At 41.4% G+C, this 18,472-nt stretch overlaps 1 protein-coding gene across 1 annotated transcript in view; it reads right to left on the bottom strand.

The window, feature by feature from the left end:
* The window catches only part of ANO2 (anoctamin 2), a 373,482-nt gene that overhangs the window by 84,533 nt on the left and 270,477 nt on the right, over positions 1-18,472 (bottom strand). Inside the window, exon 20 of the mRNA XM_073621286.1 lies at positions 6,655-6,803. Within this exon, the coding sequence (XP_073477387.1) occupies positions 6,655-6,803 (149 nt within the window). The remainder of the gene's footprint in view (positions 1-6,654; positions 6,804-18,472) is intronic.

The raw sequence follows: 18,472 nt of genomic DNA, 5'->3' as shown, positions 1-18,472 counted from the left end.
CAGAGGCATCCAGCATTAATGTGTTAAAGAGATTAGGCAGGAGATTTCCTTAAGGCCTCATGCACATAGATGCAAATAATGTTGTTTAGATCTGTACAGCACTTTTTTTTTTGTCATGGATCTGAACTTCAATGTTCAGATCCATACAACTGCAAAACCGTCAGGTGCTGGCAGGTACCAGTATAGAGGGGGGTGGTAATATGGATATGCAAACAAAGGTGGGTGGCTGGGTGACAGATAGAAGCTGAGCTCACACATCCCAATAATTACTGCCCAGGGAGCAGAGTGCATCCCCTAGCTGCCAGGGGAGCAACTCCTCCACCGAGGAGGAAGGCAAGGATAAAAAAAAGGATAGACAGATTCCGGTGGTAGGGGACTTAGCTATTAGAAGGACAGATAGGACAATTTGTCTCAAAGACCATGACCGCCGAACTGTTTACCGGGTGTTTACCGGGTTCCCCATGTTGTGGAGCAAATGAATAGACTGTTGGGTGGGGCAGGAAAAGACCCAGCCATCATGGTACATATTGGTACCAATGACAAAGTTAGAGAAAGATGGAGCATCCTATAAAATTATTTTAGGGACTTACAGTAGGTGCTATATTAAAGAATAGGACCTCCAGGGCAGAATTCTCAGAAATACAGCCTGTACCTCGAGCTACACCAGAGAGGCAGCAGGAGCTTAGGGAACTCAACAAGTGGCTAAGGAACTGGTGCAGGAAGGAGGGTTTTGGGTTCATGGAGAACTGAGCTGACTTTTCGGTCAGTTACCAGCGTTATAGCTGGGACAGACTGCATCTAAATGATAAGGATGCAGTTCTGCTGTCGGAGAAGGGTTCGAGGAACTTTTAAACGAGGTGGTGGTGGGGGGGAAATCAGAGGAAGCTATACCAGGCAGCGAGCAAAGGACAAAGGGTATCACTGTGGGCAAAGTTGGTAGTGTAAATGGACTACCTAAGACAAATGCACATAGGTTGGCAGGATCCTATTGCAGCTTCACAACAAACAAGGAGAAAATAATATGTGCTTGTACAAAATTAAAAGGCATGTTCACCAATGCCAGAAGTTTGTGATTAATAAAATGAAAGAACTGGAACTGCAGGTACATGAGGAGGATTTCGAGAGAGTATTGTTATAACACAACACGGAATATACCGTTGTGGCTAACAGAAGCAAATGTTTAAAAAAGAATTGAAAAACGTAACGTGAACAAAATCACCAGGACCAGATGGCTTATACCCAACAGTCCTGAAAGAACTTAGCCAATTTATAGCAAGACTGTTATTCCTAACTTTTAAGGACAGCTTAGTGACCGGAATGGTACTGGCAGATTGGCAAAAAGCTAACGTGGTACTGAAATTCAAAAAAGGGCCGAGATATATACCTGGAAACTACAGACCAGTCAGCGTAACATCAATAGTATGTAAACTATTGGAGGGGATGATAAGGAGATAATAAACACTTAATTTACAAATTGAGATCAGTGTTCATTGACAATAATGGACGGACGTACATAGATCGAAAACTGGTTACAGAAGCATGTCCAAAGTGTGGTGATAAATAGCATATCTTCTGAATGGTGTGGAGTTGTAAATGGGGTACCTTAAAGTGGTTCTAAAGCCAGAAGATTTTTTAACTTAATGTATTCTAGGCATTAAGATAAAAAAAAACCTTCAATGTGCAGCAACCCCCCTCAGCCCCTCTGAAACTTACCTGAGCCCCATCCCGATCCAGCGATGTTGCACAAGAGTCTCGGTTGTCTGGGACTCTCCCTCCTGATTGGCTGAGATGGCGCCCGTTGCTGTCAAAGCCTGTGAGCCAATGAGAAGAGAAAGGGGGCAGCGCCGAGCCACAGCTCTGTGTCTGTATGGACACACAGGACAGCGGCTTGAGTGCCCCCATAGCAAGCTGCTTGCTGCAGGGGGCACTTGGCAGTAGGGAGGGGCAGGAGCCCCAGCGAGGGACCCGAGAAGAGGAGGATCTGGGTTGCTCTGTGCAAAACCACTGCACAGAGCAGGTAAGTATAACATGTTTGTTATTTTTAAACAAAAAAAAATACTTTAATATCTCTGTCTCTGTCCTGAGACCAATTCTGTTTAACTTGTTCATAAACAATATAGAGGTATAAATAATTCAATCTCAGTGTTTGCTGAAACTAAGCAGGCTAATAACCTCACAACAGAATATAGAAACTTTACATGAAGATCTTGATTAAATAAAGAGGTGTGCAACTACATGGAAAATTAGGTTTAATATTAAAAAATGTAAAGTAATGTACTTGGAAGCTAAAGAAATGAATGCCAGGTACTCACTAGGGGAGAACCACTGGGGCAATCAAGGATGGAAAAGGATTTGGGGGTCCTAGTAAAATATAGGCTCAGCAATCACATGCAATGCCAAGCTGCAGCAAGCAAAGCTAGCAGACTATTAGCATGCATTAAAAAGGGTGTTTACTCAAGGGATAAGACTAAAATTATACCACTTTACAAAATGTTGGTTCAGCCACATCCTGACTATGCTGTTCAGTTGTGGTCACCAGTCCTCTAGAAGGATGTGCTGGAACTGGAGAGAGTTCAGAGAAGGGCAACAAAGCTAATAAGGGGACTGGAGAACCTCAGGTACGAGGAACTACTATAAGCATTAAACTTATTCTCCCTGGAGAAGAGACGTTTAAGAGGAGAGAACATCGTAATATACAAATATCTAAATGAAGTTGGACAAAAGGTGGTTTAACTTTAAACTGTGTAGGGGGTTCTTTACAGTTGGAACAGAAAAATGTGAAACTCCCTTCCACAGTTGATGGTGTCTCCGGGGAGTGTTGAAAATTTCAAAAACGTTTAGATGGGCATTTTAACAAATGCAATATACAGGAATATGTGGAATGGTAGTGATATACATACACACACATACTGACATAGGTTGAACTGGATGGATTGGTGTCTTCATTAAATCTTAATAATTATGTAACTATGTAATATGTCAATGCACATGAGGGTCCTGTGTTCAGGGTAGAGTATTTTAGCATTTTTACATTGTACAGATGTATACATTTGTTCTAATGTTTATATGCATAAAATGTGAAGCAAAATGCACTCTGAAAGATGCTAGGCAGCAGAAGATAGGAGGCAAGCTCAAGTTTCCTTTTATTAGGATGCAGGCAGCCCTACTGGTCATGGCTGCTGCCTACAAGTAAATAATATTATATAATCAATGGATGCCACTGCAGCTGGTTAGACACAATTGATATGTATTAGTAGGCCCTGAATGCATGAGCCATTCATACAGCCGATGAAAAACTTATTTATTCAGGGTCAACATGAGGGGGGTGGCACCAGCATGGTTGGGTTTTGTGATTTACCTTCAATCATCTGCTCTGATGGTTGGTGCAAGGAGCTGTTTTTGTCTGTGTATAATTAGATTGGTCCAAACCTATCAGATTAAACACATGCAGAAATGTCCCCTCCCACTTGCCGCCAGAGCAGAGCTGATGAGGAACTGATTGTCGGAAAAATGCTAGAACAATAGCTTTGCCCGTATTGTTGCTAGGATGCAAGCAGCTTGAGCCATCTACTGTTCTTTGTTGCTAAAAACAGGTGGCTTTAACCGCCTAGCACCCTAGCAACCGATAGTGGACAAAAAATGTCCATACAGCAGTCAGTGCTTCTGGCAGCAAGATCCAGCACTGATAGACTTATTTTGTTTCCTATTCTGTCAATGAGCTTTTATTGTACTGAAACACCATATAAGGCGTTTCATGACTAAACTAATACTTTTTCAGAAAAGACGCATTACAAAAATTTTGTCGGAAGCTGAGCCATCAGTAGACTAAAATACTTCCCTCAAGAATTCATCGACCATCCCACACAAAGTCCACCCAAATGGGACGAAGGTCTGGTTCCCCCAATGCGCTAATTATGATCAGCATCAAAGATAAAGGTCTGTGTGGTGACAGAAATATTCTCCACAAGCTCGAGATCAGGCTGCAGGCTACCAAGCTGTGAGTAATTTTCACTTTTTTCTCATCAACTTAATTTATTATGTACCTCCATAAAGGAGTTAAAGCCTAGGTTTAGTCAAAAATATATTTTTTTTTAATGAACTGGCTATGAATTTAGTTGAAATGTTTAGTCCTCTGATCCCCCTTAAGATAAAAACAAGGTGCACAAAATCAAGCACATAACCATGGAATCTCTATTGGCAAACATTAGCATACATAGACATTTTAGACAATCGTTGTGTGCTTCTAAAATTGTAGCAACAGTTTGCGGAAGGCTCTTTTCTGTTTCAGCATGATCGTGCCCCTGTGTACAAAGCCAGCTCTATATAGAAATGGCTTGATGAGTTTGGTGTGGAAGAACGTGATTGACCTGCACAGGGTCCTGACCTCTACCCCACCAAACACTGACTATAAGCCAGTTCTCCTTCAGCATCAGTACTTGACCTCACAAATGTTTTTTTGGCTGAGTAGGAATACATACAATTCCTTGGAAAGCCTTCCTAGAAGTAGAGGCAGCAAAGGGGGTAAGGCCAGGTACGACAAACGCTCCGACATTGGGAGCTCTTGTCGCATGACGTGTGAAAATCAATCTTTCCCTATGAGAGCCGTCTTAACTGGTCCGAAACAAGTGGGTTGGACTTTGAAAATGCCCTGCACTACTTTAGTCCGAGTTTGATCCTACTACAGCCCATTGAATATCCCTTAAGTCGGATCAAAGTCGGATCGCCGTCCTAACTGATCCGACTTTGGCATGCGACTTGTGCTTGGATGATCTTGAAGGGAAACTCCACGCAATGTTAAAAAAAAGGCATGGGTCCCCATGGGGGTGGGGACGAGCGAGTTCCCCCCTCCTGAACCGTACCAGGCGGCATGCCCTCAACATGGGGGGTGGGTGCTTTGGGCCAGGGGGCCCTGCGCCCCCCTCCCCAAAGTATCTTGTCCCCATGTTGATGAGGACAAGGGCCTCTTCCCGACAACCCTGGCCGTTGGTTGTTGGGCTCTGCGGGCGGGGAGCTTATCAGAATCTGGAAGCCCCCTTTAACAAGGGGGCCCCCAGATTCCGGCCCACCACCCTATGTGAATGAGTATGGGGTACATTGTACCCCTACCCATTCACCTCAAAAAAGTGTCAAAAATAAAACACAGTACACAGGTTTTTAAAGTAATTTATTAAGGCAGCTTCATCGTCTCTTCGGATCTCTTCTCCTCTCTCCGGCTCTTCTGCCTCCTCCGCTGATGTCTTCTGCCTCTGCCGGTTCTTCTCCCCTCTCCGGTCTTCTCCACTGATGTCTTCTAGCCCTCTCTGGTTCTTCTCCCTCTGTCTGCTGTCTTCTGCCTCTGTCGGGTCTTCTTTGCTGTCTTCTCGCTCTTTTGCCTGGTCTTCTCCGATGTCTTCTCCCTCTGTACTTCTTCCAATTTTGACTTAACACTCTCTCCCGCTCTAATGCTGGGTCTGGGTGTGCCACTACTTATATTGGCATGGGGCAGGGTCACCGTGTGAGGTCATCCGGAGGCCCGCCCCTTATGACATCACCGCCCAGGGCATGAGGGTCAGTGACGTCATAAGGGTCAGGCCTCCAGAATAGTGGCACACCGTGCACCCAGCATTAGAGCGTGAGAGAGCGTTGAGTCAACATCGGAAGAAGAACAGAGGGAGAAGACAGCGGACAGAGGGAGAAGAGCCAGAGAAGGCAAGAAGACATCAGCGGAGAAGACCCGGAGAGGGGAGAAGAACCAACAGAGGCAGAAGATATCAACGGAGGAGGCAGAAGAGCCGGAGAGGGGAGAAGAAGTCGGAAGAGACACCAGAGCTGCCTTAATAAATTACTTTAACACCCTGTGTAATGTGTTTTATTTTTGACACTTTTTTTAGGTGAATGAGTAGGGGTACAATGTACCCCTACTCATTCACATAGGGTGGGGGGGCCGGAATCTAGGGGGCTTCCAGATTCCGATAAGCTCCCCGCCTGCAGACCCCAACAACCAACGGCCAGGGTTGTCGAGAAGAGGCCCTTGTCCCCATCAACATGGGGGCAAGGTGCTTTTGGGTGGGGGGGCACAGGGTCCCCCTGCCCCAAAGCACCCACACCTCCTATGTTGAGGGCATGCAGGCTGGTACGGTTAAGAAGGGGAGGGGGCGCTCGCTCGTCCCCACCCCCTTTCCCGACCTGCCGGGCTGTGTGCTCGGATAAGGGTCTGGTATGAATTTTGGGGGGACCCCCACGCAGTTTTTTCAGCATGGGGGTTCCCCTTAAAATCCATGCCAGGCTGAAGGGCCTGGTATGCTCTTGAAGGGGGAACCCATGCTGTTTTTTTTCTTCTACATTGTGCGTGGAGTTCCCCCTAAAGATTCATACCAGACAGTGCCTGGTATTGTTGGGATCAAAGTCGTATCCCTGTTCATTGAAGTCGGACGCAAGTCGCAGGGCAGTCGGATCCACAATCATACGCCTGTCGTGTTGTACAAGTGTGAAAGGGGCCTAACTCCACAGCAATGCCCATTATTTTGAAATTGGATGTCCAACAAGCTTATATAGGTGTCATAGTCAGTTGTCCACAAACATTTAGCCTCATAGTGTATTACCATAACTACATAAATACTCTTAAACCACTAACATTCAGAACAATACAAACATTGCACATAAGCCAGTCCTTACTCATCTCCATGTATTCTGGTGTCAGTCCAGTAAATGGCTCCAAAGCGTAGTCACGGACCCATTGCTGATGTTCTCTAGAATTGTGCAGACTATTCTTCCGTGAGTCTGTCCTTTCATCCTTCAACTTTCTGAACAATTTTTTAAATTTCCTGAAATGAAGGAAACATAAAATCTTATTGTGCCAGCTTTTAAATAAAACTTTGTAGTAAGCTATGCTCTATTCGTTGTCCATGCAACAACTTTAGCTAATAAATGAAAATTTAGTAAAGGCTTATTGGAAAAGCAAAATCTTTTACAAAATCCATAAAATGATAATGACTCATATCCTGATCGTACAAAGAAGAAGAATGCCAATGAATCAAAAATGATTTAATTAATCCAAAATGCTGAGTACAGAATATTTTCCGGCCATTGCAACATTAAAGGAATATTTAATGAATCCTTAAAGGTACACTCCCAGTTCAGCTTGAAAATATAGCATAGACTACAAGTGGATAAGGGATGCATCTTACCTGCCAATGGCTTTTGTTTTTCATCCCAATACAGTGTTAAATTAAATTCTCTGATCACTGCTGAGCTTGGAAGGCTCAAAGGCTTTTTGCAGTTCAAATAAATAACACCTGATTACTAATAAATAATATACAGTGGGGAAAATAATTATTTGATCCCCTGCAGATTTTGTAAGTTTACCCACTTTACCCAATGAAGGGTCTGTAATTGTTATCATAGGTGTATTTTAAATAATAAGAGACAGAATATCAACCAAAAATCCAGAAAAAACACATGATACAAATGTTATAAATTGAGTTACAGTTCAGTGAGTAAAATAAGTATTTGATCCTCTACCAACCAACAATAATTCTGGCCCCCACAGCCTGGCTGCAGTATGCGCTCATATGGTACACAGATTAGTCCTGTCAATTTAAGAAGTGGCTCCTAACAACAACTCGTTATGTTTATAAAAGACACGTGTCCACAGAATTTCTTTCTTCCATTCATACCCGCCATCAAAGGCAAGACCAAAGAGCTATTAAAGTATATCAGGGACAAGATTGTAGACCTACAGAAGACCAGAATGGCCTATAAGACCATCAGCAAGAAGCTTGTTGAGAAGGAGACAACTGTTGGAGCGATTATTGGCAAATGGAAGAAATACAAAATAACCATCAATCATCATCGGTCTGGAGCTCCATGCAAGGTATCGCCTTATGGGGTAAAGATGATCATGAGAAAAGTGAGGGATCAGCCCAGAACTACACGGGAGATGCTTCTGAAAGATCTCAAGGCAGTTGGGAGCACAGTCACCAAGCAAACTATTGGTAACACAATATGCCACCATGGATTGAAAGCCTGCAGCGCCCGCAAGGCCCCCCTCCTCAAGAAGGCACATGTACAGGCCTATCTGAACATCTAAATGATTTGATTTAGAGAAGGATTAGGAGAAAGTGCTGGGGTCAGATGAGACCAAATTTGAGCTCTTTGGTATTACCTTGACTCGCCGTGTCTGAAGGAAGATAAATGCTGACTATGACCCTAAGAACACCATCCCAACAGTCAAGCACAAAGGTGGAAACATTATGCTTTGGGGCTGTTTGTCTGCTAAAGGTACAGGACGACTTTGCTGCATTGAGGGGCCAATGGACAGGACAGGTCATGTATTGAAAAATCTTGAATGAGAACCATCTTCCCTCAGCCAGAACACTGAAGATGGGTCTCGGATTGGTCTTCCAGCATGACAATGACCCCAAACATACCGCCAAGGCAACAAAGGAGCGGATCAAGAAGAGACACATTAACCACTTGCTGACCAGCCGCCATCATTATACTGTGGCAGGTCGGCACGTTCCCGCGAGCCGTCGTAGCTGTACGTCGGCCCTTTAAGCAGGGATAGCAGGCACGCGTGCGCCGCCAGAGGCACGTGACGCATGCCCGCTGCACTGGGGGGGTGCTGATACACATGGCCAGCGGTTGCGAAGACCGCTGGCCACGCGCGATCACGGGCACAAGAGCCAGAACAGGGACATGTGTGTGTAAACCCGGTTTTTGTGAGGAGACAGCAGCAGGCGATCTGTCATCTCCTCTAGTCAGTTCCATCCCCCTTCAGTTAGAACACACACGAGGGAACACAGTTAACCCCCAGTGTTAACCCCTTCCCTGCCAGTGACATTTAGTAATCAGTGCATTTTTATAGCACTTATCGCTGTATAAATGTCAATGGTCCCAAAAATGTGTCAAAAGTGTCCAATCTGTCCGCCATAATGTCGCAGTCCTGATAAAAATCGCAGATCACTGCCATTACTAGCAAAAAAAAATAATAATTAAAATGCCATAAAAATACCATAAATCTATCCCATAGTTTGTAGATGCTATAACTTTTGTGCAAACCAATCAATATATGCTTATTGTGATTTTTATTACCAAAAATATGTAGAAGAATACATATCGGCCTAAACTGAGGAAAAAATTTGCTTTTTTTTTTTTTTAAATGGGGATATTTATTATAGCAAAAAAAGTACAAAATATTGTGTTTTTTTCAAAATTGTCGCTATTTTTTTGTTTATAGCGCAAAGATGATCAAATACCACCAAAAGAAAGCTCTATTTGTGGGGAAAAAAAGGACATCAATTTTGTTTCGGTACAGAATCGCATGACCGCGCAATTGTCAGTTAAAGTGCCGCAGTGCTGTATCGCAAAAAATGGCCTGGTCATCAAGCAGCCAAATCTTCCGGGGTTGAAGTGGTTAAGGTCATACAGTGACCTAGCCAGTCTTCAGACTTTGATCATATAGAAAATGTATGGGAGCTGAAACTTCGAGTTGCCAAGCAGCAGCCAAGAAACCTTAAGGATTTAGAGAAGATCTGTAAAGAAGAGTGGACCAAAATACCTCTTGAGATGTGTGCAAACTTCGTACCCAGCTACAAGAAACAACAAGGGTTTCTCCACCAAGTACTAAGTCATGTTTTGCTTGGGGATCAAATACTTATTTTACTCACTGAACTGCAACTCAATTTATAACATTTGTATCATGTGTTTTTTCTGGATTTTTGGTTGATATTCTGTCTTTATCATTTAAAATACAGCTATGATAAAAAAAATATGGACCCTTCATTTCTTTGTAAGTGGGCAAACATACAGAATCTGCAGGGGATCAAATAATTATTTTCCTCACTGAATGCCAATGTTCCACAATCACTGCATTCTGCAGTAAGCCTTGTGTGTAGAGCATGTAGCTCTTAACAAGGGTGTTTTAAAAACATAAAAGAAATAGAAGGCTTTGGAGTCGGCACTAGAGGTACTGGAAAGTTTTGCTTGATCTGGGTGCAAAGAATTGTAGGAAACATATTATATTATATATATATATATATATATATATATATATATATATATATATATATATATATATATATATAATATACACACATATGGATAAGATACTGTACTTTCAAATAACATTGTGACGTAAACACAGCTCACTGAAATATTACATTTATTGACTACAATAGACACCTTAAACATTTTAACGTTTAACTCCACTTTACTGAACAATTTGGCTCTGTAAGACATGATAGGAAAGTTATCAACTTTAAAAACACAAAATAGGCACAACACCTGTAGCTGGGGTTTTACGAGCCCAGTCGCTGTCAATTTCACAAAGGAGCAAAGTCAACAGAGGGATACTTTACAAAACAGTATTTTTAGAATTTTCTCATTCTTTTATGAAGCTTTAAATGAATTACCTTGGTCAATAAAAAGCTCTACAGTAGTGCACAAAATGCACACTTTGTTGCATGACAAAAGCCAAATTTTATAATTTTCTATTGAAAGCATCTGGAATGTAAAGAGTCCAAACATGCATTGGCAGATAAGATTATTTTCAAAGCTGACTATTTCACTGCCACTTCTTATTAAAACAGAGTTTATTTTAATTCAGTAAGTGCTCAGTATAACATGCAGACATATTTTTAGCTGCACAAATATTTTTATTACTCTATACAGTAACATTTGTTAACATTTTTAGAAGCAGCCATCTTACCATGACTAGGGTAGGAAAGTACAGTGTGTTGTTAAAACAGCGCTCTCTAGTGGCAAAACTATGATAATGGCCGAAGACAAAGTGACTAACACAAAAATACATTTCTTGCTACAAGAGAAAGTTTCAGGAAGATTTTTTTAAATGATATATTGTTATGAAAATAAATATTTATGTTTATAAACACTGCTCATTGGTAATACGCTTGGATCTTTTATATGCATCCATCACTGACGTCAATGGTGGGAATAGAATAAATCATTGACCTCTGTGATATGAATGGAATGCATACCGATGAATGTAGCATCGTCCTGGACTTATCATCACTCTTCTGTGAACAGAAAACTCCTCTAATCCTGTGTTGTTGTATGTAGTTGGTTTAGAAGACCAAGATTCTCTGTGTGACATACGTGATAATCAGATGAGATTCTTTAGCACTCTAGGCATGTTAGAGAACAGCCCAGCTGTCTGTTCAACATGAAGAAAGCTCTTGAGTTGCAGATGTCTAGGGATAATAACTTCAGATACCCAACATTTTTGTTCCTATACAAAATGTCCCAAAGAATGGGAGTAGTCAGTAAGCGTTAAAGGTAACGGATAACAATCACTTGATCCAGTTGTTTTCTATTGACTTATCGGCATCACCGCAAACCTCTGGCTACACTACAGGGGAAGTTTTAAAACACCTGGCCCTATTACTCCTCAAGAGTACTTTGGTGTTTTGGGTGTTTAGTTGATTCGTTCCATACTTGCAACCAATAAAGGTCCTCATAGACAACTTGAATTCCTGCTAAAATGACTGAAATTAGAGCCATTGGGCCTTGCAAGCATCACCCGGTTTGATGAGCCAATTGTAAAATTATCTGAACATTTACTGCATCCTATAACATTCAATCACTGTTCCGCAGAAGCAGCGGGTGTCTAAATACAATGGAGATTCCTCAATCCATGCCTTTAAGCATGGATGACGGAATCAAGTGATTTTTTTTTCTCTGTCTCACACGGGCTGAATGGCTAAAATTTGAGCTGTCTATGCAAAGCCTTAAGCTAGTCAATGGATAGAATTTTATTTGAACATGGTCATTTTCAAAACATTTGTTTTATACTTTTATGGTTAAAGGGGACAATTCGATGATCATCGTTGACTGCAGTGACAAGTAAAATTAAAGGCGAAGGATGGAAAAGCTTTCTTGTTTCTTATCTGAACTAACAAAATTCTAACTGTTAATGTGGTTTCCATTTGGGAAAATCGTACCTATTGTAATGAACATGTGGTAGGTAAAGTTTGATCTGGATGTAGAACTTTCATTGTCTGTCATGAACATTGATTCATTTTATATACTGCATTGTATTTATGGTACGGTAGGGTTTGTGGCATAAACATGAAATTACTTCCATGCATGCCGAAATCGAATGTTAAAGTTTAAATAATTGGCATAGTAATTCTGAACAAACATTTTTAGGGCTTTCTAGTGAAATTTGTCAAGTCACTGATGGTACTATTTAATGAATATGATGAAGAGTTTGCAGAGTTCCTATTCAAACATTCAAACAAAATTCTACCCATGTATGTCTACCCTTAGAGTACAAATTTATGGGGAAAGGCTGGAGGGTAAGGGTCAGGGTGATTAGCCCATGCCTGCACATCTAACCTTGTAGTTCTCTGGTCAGCTGATTGATTTATTGACTTGCCTGCATAATTAGACAAAGGACAGAATTCTACCTAGAGAACCCATACATGACAAAAGCAGGCCTTTTAGTGGATCAAAAAAAAAAACATCCTTCAAACTAGACTTTAACTGAAACAAATTCATTCATCCTTAAGAGGAGGCAAGTTTTGAGCACCTGGTTTAAATACAGAAAAGGCCCATACAGTAAATTAACTGAAAAATTGTTCATTTTAGGGTAATTAAGAGATATCAGTGCACTCTTTGCAACTTGAAAAAAAGTAGGTTCTTTATTGTAATGATTTTCCATTGTAAAAACTCTGATAATGTTGAATAGACTTCCATAGAAAGCAGTTCAAGATGACTCAGTAGATTGTTTCAAAAAAGTAAGTGTTTCTAAAAGCACATAATATAAAGGAAGGGCTACTATTATTTATAGGAAATATCATTTTATCATTGGCTGTTGACCCAGGTAGTTATCTAAGTGCATTGGGTTAACCACTTTTTGTCTAGGGGATTTCAGAGCTGAAATATACTTACCTAATCTGCCGATCTTCCAATCGCAAGACTGGCCCCCCCCCCCCCCCCCCCCGCATGCTAGCAGTCTTGTAAGTTTACTGTTTCTGACGTCAATAGACTGACTGTGGACATGAGGATGGCAGGAACACTCCACCGCTGGATGTGGGGGAGCATGGTTTTCCTGAGGATCGAAGGATTGGGTAAGTGTAGCCTTTCATTGTGCCCCTAGACAACATAAGCAGGTAACCCATGCAGTGCGGGCACAGCTCCACTGCATGGGAGAATTTTTTTTTCATGGAGTTCTGCTTTAAGGATCAGGAAGGAAATGGATTCCCTATTAAAGCAAACTGAATCATACTTATAAGGCATCTGCTTCCTTTGGGTCAACTGCTGATTTTAGGTTCTGAGAATATAATGTATGTAGGTATATAGGCTGATACCTATGGCCTTTTTTTTACCTTTAGTGTTTGTTACCCCAGCATTTCAAATTTCTGATTAGAGATGGGTTGAACACCCCCCTGTTCAGTTTGCAGCAGAACTCTCGAACGGGCAAAAGTTCTGCCCTGAACAGCGAACTCCATTAAAGTTTATGGGAGCCGAACATGAGTAATCAAATGTGCCAATTTTGAAGGATTATATGCAAGTAATTGCCAATAAAAGAGGTATGGGGGTCCGGGTACTGCCCTGGAGACATTTTTGCCCCCCGCCCCAAAGCACCTTGTCCCCATGTTGATGGGGACAAGGGTCTCTTCCCCACAACCTTGGGCTGTGGTTGTGGGAGTCTGGGAGCAGGGGGCTTATCATAATCTGGAAGCCCCTTTTAACAAGGGGGCCCCCAGGTCCCGGACCCCCCCTATGTAAATGAGTGTAGGGTACCCTACCTATTCACCAAAAAAGTGTCAAATAGTAATAAAAACACAGAGACAGTTTTTGACAATTCCTTTAAAAAAAAAAAATAACAGTGCCTCCCGATGTAAATCCATTGTTAATCACGACGTCCGTTCACTGCCGACCTGAAAAAGAAAAAAAAATGCTCTGCCGAATGGCTGGCTTGACGTTTGACAGTTCTTATATAGGTAAGGGTGGGCCCACCTGGGGCGACGTCACCAGGTGGCACCACCCCCTTGCGACATCACCGATCCAGCATACACCTGTTGGTGATGTCACAAGAGGGGCAGTGCCACCAGGTTTGCCTTCGCATTGGAGGACACTTTTTGTTTGTTTTGTTTTTCAGTGTTTTTTTTTTTTTTTTTAAATTTTTTAATAAAGGAATTGTCAATAACTGTCTCTGTGTTTTTTTTTTACTTTCTGACTTTTTTTGGTAAATGGGTAGGGGTACATACATACTCATTTACATGGGGGGGGGTGAGATCTGAGGGCCGAGATCTGGTCTGATCCTCTAGAATCTGATAAGCCCTCCACCTGCAGACTCCCACAACCACAGCCCAGGGTTGTTGGGAAGAGACCCTTGTCCCCATCAACATAGGGACATGGTGCTTTGCACTCACCCCCCCCCCCATGTTGAGGGCATGTGGCCTGTTATGGTTCAGGAGGGGGGGGGGGGGCGCTCGCTCCCCCCCTTTCCTGACCTGCCGGGCTGCATACTCGGATAAGGGTCTGGTATGAATTTTGGGGAGACCCCACACGTTTTTTTCTTTTTACTAATTTTACCGGCAATTATTTTTTTTTTTATTCAACTGTCAGTGGGAAAGCCCATTGACAGCTGATGACTCATCGGTTGTTAAGGATGCTGTGGCCAGCTTTTTATTCTGCCATACGCAAATTTTCGTGACTTTAGTAAACTCACCAGATTCAATCTGAGATTAGCATCCAAAAAAAAAAAAAAACGGACAATCATTCGTCCAATAATCTCATTGTGTGTACCGCATAAGGTTATACGGAATAAGTCCAATTGCTTATAAAAGAACTGTGATAAGCAGGAACTGTCTCATTTCTACATTTGACTAGCAGTTGGGGGCAATTGCAAGTAAAATTAAAAGCTCAGATCTGATTGGTTGCTTTAAAACAAATCCCCTTTATTTATAAACACCTCTTTTATACCAGCAACATATAAGTCTCACTCTCTCAGCTGGAACAAAACAAATGGAGAAAGAGAAAGGAAATAAATCACTGAGTGCCCTTAGCTATTTGTGTTATTAGCTGTGCTGCTAAATAAATAACAGTGATGCCCATGTGTGTCAATGACATACATGCACGCTATGATTGAAAATACATCTTTGTTTTCATGCTAACAATTTGTTCTCTTGGGCAGCACTTTGTTGGTTTTGAAATGGAACTCCTAGGCACTTAAACCAAATTTGCCGAATAATATCCATAACAAAATATCTATTGTCTAGCGGGGTAAGCTTTTTTCATTCCTTACTAGTCCCTGGAATGGTTTAGTACAATGTGTCCTGTTCCTGCTACAGGGGATTTCTATTGATATTTTGATTTGCATTTGCTTCAGTGTCTTGCAGAGTCGCAGACTAAACAGAAGCAAAGGACGTTGTATAACATGAGTAACGTGGTGGAGTACATGTGGCATCCAGTTACAATTTATCCTCATGGACATCTGGGTCTTGTTCTCTTGTTCTCCATATTTGGGTAAGATAATTAACAATATACACAACATATTCTGCATTAAAAGCAAGCAAGATGTAAAGGTTATTGTGACTTTTGAATAAAGAAGCTAATACTGAGAGAATGGACCCCAAGATCTGTTTGGCAAGCATAACACTTCTGCAGCACTTCTTTTGCACCACAAGGTGTCCTCAGTCGACTGAGTTGAATGTTGGTAACCCCATACAACCGGCTTGCTCTGAGCCCAGGTTGTCCTGGACACCCCCCTTGGCACAGCATCCCGGGCTCACTGTACTATTATATTAACAGCAGTCACACATCACTACATGCACAGACCTCCCAACATTTTGAGATGGGAACGCCTATTAGCAAAAGTATGTAGGCATAGGACACACCCCCTGCCATGCCCCCTTATTATACAAAATTATATTATACAATTATACAAAAAAAAATATTTGCTAAACCACACAGGTGCTTTTTTTTTACCACTACTATTCCTTTATATTGGCCTTTAAAATTTACAAATGCAGCCATTTAGAAATTGGATGAAAGGTTTAGCACTGGGAAACACTTTTTGAAAGATAAAAATTGCATTTTATATACAACTATATAGATCAGACCAAAATGAGGGACAAATGAGGGGGGCAGAGGGACAGAAGGACTTAATCAGGGACAGTCCCTCAAAATCAGGGACAGTTGGAAGCTATGCATGTAGCATTTGGTTTTGAGACATGTAACAAAGCAGCCATGATGCTATCAGCCAGCAATAAATTCCATTCAAAGAGAATATATGTGTATGTATAGATCATTTCTTAGTTCGGGGGCTCAGGGGGACGGGACAATAAAATCTAGATTTGCACTTTAAATGCTGATTTCTCATGCTGATTATACTCATATTACCGACACTCCCCAGTCTGGAAAGCATTTCCCACCCTCACATAACAGTGCTGGTGTCTAGAAAGTTTGTTGCATTACCTGTAGTGCCACCAGCTTACAATGTTCTTCAGCGCATGCAATTTGAAATAAGGATGCTGTGAGAACATTTTATTTCAGAGGGACTCACTACCAACAAAACAAACTCTTTAATATACTAGCAAAGACCCAATAGCAGGTGACTGACAAACCCCTTTAAGGTGTATGCAAAGCCAAACTTTTTCTTTTTTAGTTTTGGATAAAGTAGGGAAAAGTTAAAGTAGAACTAAACTCTCTCAATCAACAGTAGATATTTTAATCCTTATGCTGCTAGTCTTTGTAAATAGAAAGGAAGATACTGTATATTATATTTCCTTTTATTTTGTTTTTTTTTTCGTGAGTTGCCTCCTGGTTTCTGTCCTAGGCCGAAATACATCCCAGGAGTCATCGAGGCCATTTTCTTCTCTTTCATCTGAAGGAGGTGCTTTCTCTGCTAAGCACACCCTACTGCCTGCATGCCTGAGCTAAAGGCAGATGGATTCCAGTAAGTAAATCTTAAATAAATCACCTGCCCTTACTCAAACTGGCCATAGCTAGAAATGCTAGGGGCTTTTGTTCAACAAATTAAAGCACGGAGACATGGATGGATGTGTTTGTGTTGAATATTATAAATGAATGAAATAGCGTTTTCAGCTTATGTTGCTCAGATATAGTTCAATTCTGCTTCCTTTTTTCGTCTGTGTCCCATTGGTGATTTTTCCCTTCACTTCCTGTTCAAGAGATACAACATGACATCTCTCCAAACTGAGGGAAAGTCCCTATTTGGACAGTTGCCACTGGAGCAGATGTTCCTTTTGGAAAACATTGTGGAATTCCCTTTGCTTTCTCTGCCAGGAGGGGGTGAAGCTCCGCAGAAGGTACACAGACAGCAATAAAAACCTGACAGAGGTTTTATAATTTTCCCATTCCATCCAAAAGTAAAAAGGATGACATTTTTATTTTTACATACACTTTAAGTAAATCTAAAAAAAAAAAAAAAAAAAACAAAACAGCTACTACAATTTTAGTTCTTTCGGTGTGTTCCTTCTTTCTTTTTTAACAAATGCTACCATTTTTTTTCTTTTGTTATTATTACCCAATAAAAGTTTTTTCTAAGGTGATGACTTTTCCCCTAATAACATGCTATGTACAGTTATGAATGGAGAAGCTGGTTTGTTATTTACTATAGTAGCATTCTTGTGTAAATGGTGTAATTAAAAAGTAGGAAAATATCATGTTCTCCTTCCAAGCCTGAACCTGCTGAGGAACCACTGCAAGTCTAAAGCAATTACAGCCTGATATGACTTGAAAGTCACGTGCATTTTGCTGGGCTTAGGACTCCTTGAGAATTATTTCAAGAAGAGAACAAAACTGACCTAAAAGCCCACTTGAAGCCTCCGCATTTATTACTGCAATGCAGTCAGGCTGCATATGCAGTAATAATCATGTTTTTCTTTCTGTGCATTTTTACATACTAAGAGCTGTAAGGGTTAAAATACCCCGCACTAGCAACACGCTGGAGAGTCAGACCACTGCTCTTACACACAATACAGGAGCCTGCATCTCAAATGGTTCATCACGCCCCCCGATCGCTGCTCCAATCAGCAGTGGTCTAGGTTCCTTAGCAGTGTTGTTTTTTTTTCTTTTTTTCCCCAATATATTTTATTGAGTTTTATTCACATAACAAAGTAAAATGAAGAGGAATAACCAGGGAAAAATGTCCTCATTAGCTGTGATACATATTAGCTATTAACATAGTGTCACTTATACAAAAGGTTCAAAAATTATATTTAAACACGGGGGGGGGGGGAACATATGCAACATAGGGATAGAAAGAGAAGAGAGAGAGAAAGAAGGGAAAAGAGAAGGATGGGGATATCTTGGGCTCATACCCTCCCGAGTTCCCCTGGTGGGCAAGGGTCCAAGGCGTGGTTCATTATCATAACTTATGCCTATAAACAAGGTAGGTTGTAACCCCTTGAAGAGAAAAATAGCGGCTCGTTTATTTGGAGTGGTTTACTGTTGGGGCCAAAAAACCACTAGATGTGAAGCTGAAAGGAATCTGTAAAGA

This window comes from Aquarana catesbeiana, linkage group LG03, assembly GCF_042186555.1.
Source record: "Aquarana catesbeiana isolate 2022-GZ linkage group LG03, ASM4218655v1, whole genome shotgun sequence".
In the NCBI taxonomy this organism is placed as follows: domain Eukaryota; kingdom Metazoa; phylum Chordata; class Amphibia; order Anura; family Ranidae; genus Aquarana; species Aquarana catesbeiana.
This window is presented reverse-complemented; position numbering and strand designations above follow the sequence as displayed.